The sequence below is a fragment of the Gracilinanus agilis genome, chromosome 2, assembly GCF_016433145.1.
Source record: "Gracilinanus agilis isolate LMUSP501 chromosome 2, AgileGrace, whole genome shotgun sequence".
NCBI lineage: Eukaryota > Metazoa > Chordata > Mammalia > Didelphimorphia > Didelphidae > Gracilinanus > Gracilinanus agilis.
In genome coordinates, this window is record NC_058131.1 from 555304014 (window position 1) to 555310445 (window position 6432).

Here is a 6432-nt window from a genome sequence, read left to right on the forward strand (position 1 = left end):
ATGTCCTTCAATTGGGGAATGGCTGAACAAATTGTGGTATATGCGGGTGATGGAATACTGTTGGGCTAAAAGGAATAATAAACTGGAGAAGTTCCAGGCGAACTGGAGAGACCTCCAGGAACTGATGCAGAGTGAGAGGAGCAGAGCCAGAAGAACACTGTACACAGAGACTGATATACTGTGGTAAAATCGAATGTAATGGACCTCTGTACCTGCAGCAATGCAATAACACAAGACAGCTATGAGGGATTTATGGTAAAGAACACTACCCACATTCAGAGGAAGATCTGCAGGAGAGGAAACATTGAAGATAATCAATTGCTTGAATGCATGGGTTGAGGGGGACATGATTGGGGATGTAGACTCGAAACTACCACACCAATGCAACTAACAACAATATGGAAATAGGCCCTAAACAAGGACACGTTACAACCAGTGGAAATGTGCGTCGGCCATGGGTGGGGGGAGAGCGGGGGTGGTGGTGAAGGGGAAAGTAGGGGTATGAAGCATGTAAACAGGTTAAAAATGAATATTAATAAATGTTTAAAAATATTTACATAGTCTGGCAAACAAAATTCCACATTAACCATGTCTGAAAATGTATATGTCTCTATTCATTTTAAGTCTGTCATGCAATTCACATATTAATCTTCATTTTTTGGACACATTTATCATTACATTTTATAAAGTCTAATTTTCTCTAAAATGTCATCATTGGATAAATTGTTCTCCTAGTTCCATTCATTTCTTATCAGCTTATAAACAGCTTCCCAGTTCCTTCTGAAATTTTCCATATCACCATTTCTTATGAGAAAATATATATTCCATTATATTCATGTACCATGATTTGTTTAGTTATTCTCCAAGAGCACACTAGTCCCCTGGCTTCCATTTTTTTTTTTTTTGGCTACCATGAGAACAGTTGCTATCAATATTTTTTGATATTCATATACTTTTCTTCTGTTTTTGATTTCTTTATGAGTATAGGTCTAATAGTGATATTGCTGGGGGAAAGGGTAGTCATACTTGTTTTTTTTATTTTTAAATGAAAAAACATTTTTTACCAATTACGTGTAATAATAAATTGCCAGGTAAGTTTTCCTAAGCTATGTGACCAAACTTATCTCATTTCTCCCCTTTCTTTCCCTTTCTAGTGCTGGCAGGTAGTTTGATCTGGGTTATACATTGGTTATCATACAAAACATATTCACATAGTGTTCATTTTTATAAGTGAGTAATCTTATAAAACCAACACCCAAACATAAAACAGTGAAAAATCATATGCTTTCATCTGCATTCTGACTCCAGCAGTTCTTTCTCTGGAGGAGGATAGCATTCTTTATCATAAGTCCCTCAGAATTGTCCTGGATCATTGTATTGCTGATAGTAGCTAAATCTATCACAGTTGACTATTCCACAATATTGCTGTTACTGTGTACAGTGTTTTCCTGGTTCTGCTTATTTTGCCTTGCATCAGTTCAAGAAGATATTTCTGAAATGATCTTGTTTATCATTCCTTACAGCACAATACTTATTCCATTGCCATCATATACCATAATTTGGTCAGCCTTCTTCTTTAATTTCTAATTCTTTGTCATCACAAAAAGAGCAGGTATAAACATTTTTGTTCAAGTAGGTCCTTTCTCATTATTTTTTTATCTCTATGGGATATTGACCTAGGAATGATATTACTAGATCAAAGAGTATGCATTGTTTTATAGCCCTTTGGGCATAATTCCAAATAGCCCTCTGGAATGGATGGATTAGATCACAGCTCTACCAGAAATGCATTAGTGTCCCAATTTTTTTTAGTGACAATCACCTCTAGATTTATCATTATACTATTTTTAAAAAAAATTAATTTAATTTTTTTATTATCATGAAAATACCCTTCCATATTGGTCATTGTTGTAAGAGCACACACTCATACAAAGCCAAAATCCCAAAATAAAATTGCAAATACACTGATGTGAAAGATAATATGCTTTGATCCCCATCCATCTGACTCTAACAGTTCTTTCTCTGGAGGTGGATAGATTCCTTATCATAAGTCTTTTAGGATCATGACAGATCATTGCATTGCTGAGAGCAGCCAAATTTTCACAGTTGATCATCCCACAATTTTGCCATTACCATGTATAATGTTCTCCTGGTTCTGTTTATTTTGCTCTGCATCAGTTCATGCAGATCTTTCCAGTTTTTTCTGAAACCATCTTGCTTATCATTTCTTATAGCACAATAATATTCCATCACTAACTTGTATCACAATTTGTTTAGCCATTCCCCAACTGATGGACATCCTGTCAATTTCCAGTTCTTTGCCACAAAAAAAAGAGCTGCTATGAATAGTTTTGTACAAGTAGGTCCTTTCCTCTTCTTTATTTTCTCTTTGGGATACAGTCCCAGTAGTGGTATTACAGGATCAAAGGATATGCATTGTTTTATAGCCCTTTGGGCAGAGTTCAAAATTGCCCTCTAGAATAGTTGAATCAGTTCACAACTTCACCAGCAATACATTAGTGTCCCAATTTTGCCACATCCTCTCTAGTATTTATCACTTCCTTTACTGTCATATTGATCAGTCTGATAGGTTTGAGGTGGTACCTCAGAGTTGTTTTAATTTGTATTTCTCTAGTCAAGAGTGTTTTGGAATATTTTTTCATACGATTGTTGATAACTTTGAATTCTACATCTGAAAACTGCTTATTCATATCCTTTGACTAGTTATCATTTGGGAAATGGCTTATATCCTTATAAATTTGACTTCTCTATAGATTTGAGAAATTAGACCTTTATGAGAGAAATTTGTTATAAAATTTTTCTCTCAGTTTGTTGTTTCCCTTCTAACCTTGATTACATTAGTTTTGTTTATAGAAAACTTTTTAATTTAATAAAATCAAAATTATTCTTTTTCCATTTTATAATGTTCTCTATCTCTTATTTGGTCATAAATTCTTCCCTTCTCCAAAGATCTTCCAGGTAAACTATTCTATGTTCCCCTAATTTAGTTATAATATACCTAAATCGTATACCAATTTTGACCTTATCTTGGTATAGGTGTGAGATACTGGTCTATACCTACTTTCTGCCATGCTGTTTTCCAATTTTTCCCAGCAGTTTTTGTTAAACAGTGAATTCTTATTCCAAAAATGGATGCAATGTTGCTTTGACATAGATATCATTTGTTTTGTAAATTGTTCCTCAATTTCCTTTGTCATCTTGTGTCTCAGTAGGGGAATTCCCCCTCTGGAATTGCTCCTCACACAGAATCACCCTCTATCCATGTCAATTATAACAACCCATTCTTTGGACTAAGTCCAAAGGCTGAAGGGAAGAATCACAAAAGATAATCTAATTAAGCAACTTTGGTTTATATTCACTATTTTGTGCTGCTGTATATTCTCTGCATGCAATTCTATTGAATTATCAGTATTTTAGTGATAAGTTATAAGGAATCATCTAAATTATTGTTTGAATAATTGTATATGAAAATCAATAATCAATAATCATATTGTGAGTAAAATTCTCAGAAATGCCTTGGTTAGATATCTTTGCCAAGAGGATTTGTACACATGTGTACATCCTGGAATGTGTCCAGACATTATGATGATCTCAGTAGGCTTTGAAGCTACAAGAATGACCTTGGCTTTTACCATATGTGGAATGGATTATTACTTCATAGAAAATACCTTCTTAAAAAAAGAGACCTTCTTTGATCATCCCTCTAAGAAGATCTATTCAAAAGAGTACCTCAGGGTGATCTGTGTAATATGACTCTACATATATGCCAGTTGACACATGAGATCTGGGTCTTTTGGTTGAGCTAGGATGGGCCTGGATCCTCACATTTTATAATTTACACTTTTTCTACAATAAATGTCAGTTTGGCTCAGATAATTATTTCCCAGTATTTTTTTTCAATTTTATACTGTAGAGTAGCCACCAAGGAACATATTTGGCTTGCACTCATATCACATAATGATCCAAAGTATTCCTCATAATCGGATTAATTTTCATTCCATATTTCCCACAAATTCGAAGCAAAAATAATTCTAGGACTGCCATTTTACAGGATACCACTTTAGCTTTTAGTCTCTCTTTTGGTCATTTGTTTTATTAAGCAGGTAAAAAAGGAGTGTGAGCAATGGTTGGTTCAGTCTGGGAGCCAGAAGACCTAAGTTCAAATCATAATTTGAAACATATCAGGGGAAAAAAATTAGCAAAGGAAAATAAAACATTATATCCCATTGGCTTTTGGAGTTTTGAGAGCTTGAGAAAAAGCAAGGGATAATGTAGAGACTACTAATATTGGTGTCAGAAGACTTGAATTCATATCCTTGCTTCTAAACTTCTAGAAATCAAATGATTATACAAAAATTATAATCTTCCTGAATCTCAATTTCTTCATTTTTCAAATAAAGATAATATGTGCCTCATCTGATTGTTGCAAGGAGGGTGATTTGTAAACTTTAAAATCCTTTCTATTGGTATGCTGTTTGAGGGCCATTTAAAATTATTATCCATAGAAAAAGAAACAAGAAACATCATTTATCAAATCCCTAATCAAAAAAGAGAATGTGAAAAGGAGTTTTGAAAATATTTCTGTGTTAACAAAGTCTTCTTCAATTTAATCACAAGGATATATTTAATATGGAAAATAGAGGGTTTTTTTATCTTCTGAAAGACTGCAAAATGTTCAGAATGTGGAAAAATGGTTGGACTCTTTCATCTGAAACACTGTCAACTATTACAACTGGATCAGGTGCAAATCATCTTCATATAAATCTCTGAAAGTCTACTAAAATCCCCATTTTTCACAGAGTTGCAAAACTACAAGAAGACACCCATTGGTAATGGAACAACATAGGAATGGATTAGTCTGTAGTTACCTGTCAACAAAAATTTCTGAGTTTGTCTATTATGGTCACAGACCTGTGTTGTAATGCAATGAGATTGTAACTATTCTTGTTTTCCTCTCCAGATCTTCCTTAGCACCTCCTTCACATCCTTGTTCCTCAGAGAATAGATCAGGGGATTCAACACTGGGATAACCATTGTGTCTGTCAGAGCAACCATGCAGTCTTGATTCAAGGAATAACTGGAAGGTGGCTGAAGGTACATGAAAAGAGATGTCCCAAAGAAGAGGCAGACAGCTAGGAGATGGGAGGCACATGTGGACAAAGCTTTAAACCTTCCTTCACTAGAATTCATTCTCATGATAGTGAGGAAGAAAGGAAATCAAGATAGTGGAGGTAGTACTCAGAAGAGTGATGCCTGCAAAAATGAAGAGCAAAATCTCACAAAGAAAGGTGTCTTCACAAGCCAGGGACAAAACTGGGGGTGCATCAAGGAAAAAGTAAGTGATTACAGGTGCTTCACAGAAATTTAAACTGAAGATACAGCTTGTGTGAACGAGGGAATTGAGAAAGCCAATAACAAAGGATCCAGCAACCAAAGAGACACCCACAGATTTGATAGAGTACTGGATTATGGATGGCAGCATAGTGGTCATCGGCCATAGCATCTATGAGGGAGCACTCTGTTATTATAAAGCCACCATAAAAAAATCTGAGCCATACATCCTAGGGAGGAATTGACCTTTTTCTCAACTAAAAAGTTCACTAGGAACTGGGGGATGATCCCTGAGGAGCACCAAAAATCCAAGAAGGAGAGGCTCTTCAGGAAGAAATGCATGGGAGTGTGCAGATCTGAGCTCACACAGATCGAGAAGAACATGGTCATATTCCCCATCAGAGTGATAATGGCACAGGACCAAAAATATTCCCCAAAGCAGCTTCTTTAGCTGAGGGTCACTGGGGAAGCCCCAAAGTTCTAATTCCATGATTCTGCTGAAGTTCCCTCTCTCCATTTCCTTCCAAGGCTTTACTAGGTTCAGAAATGAAAAGGAAAAGAGTTTGACTGGGTCAAATAACCCTGAGAATAAATTTTAGACCAGTCTGAGTTCCATCTGGAGATTCTGGCTTTGCCAATGGAACCAATCATGAGAGTGTCTTTTCTTCATTGGCTAACTACTTAACAAGGATTAATTGACTAGCTACCATATGCAAAATACTGGTATATAGTCACTGAAGGAAAATACAAGAGAAATTTTAAAACATAGAATGAAACACAACAGTGCCTACCCTGTAGCATTTATAGATTGACAAGAAAAGCTAATAAATGAATCAAGAATTTTTGAAGTGTTTTCTTTGTTCTTGCGCAGTGGACGGTGAGCTCTGCTTTTTAGGACCTTATAATTTATTTAGTAAAATCTAACTGAAATCTAACTAAACATTCACAAATGAAATTATATAAGTGCAATTATGAAATACCATGTCACCAAGTTCTATCCAATTTTTAATAAGTAGTTTTCTCTGGTGATAAGAACCTATATAATCCTGAGTGTCCCAGTAGAACTTTTTTCTTTTTTTT

The 6432-nt window shown here is 35.2% G+C and overlaps 1 protein-coding gene across 1 annotated transcript; it reads right to left on the reverse strand.

Annotated features, from left to right (window-relative positions):
* Positions 1-4959: 4959 nt before the first annotated feature.
* LOC123234125 (olfactory receptor 5AU1) lies at positions 4960-6128 on the reverse strand. Its single transcript, XM_044660068.1, is given in 5 exon segments — positions 4960-5230; positions 5232-5474; positions 5476-5568; positions 5570-5766; positions 5768-6128. Coding segments are annotated over 5 exon segments (906 nt in total). The 5' UTR covers positions 5870-6128.
* Positions 6129-6432: the final 304 nt, after the last annotated feature.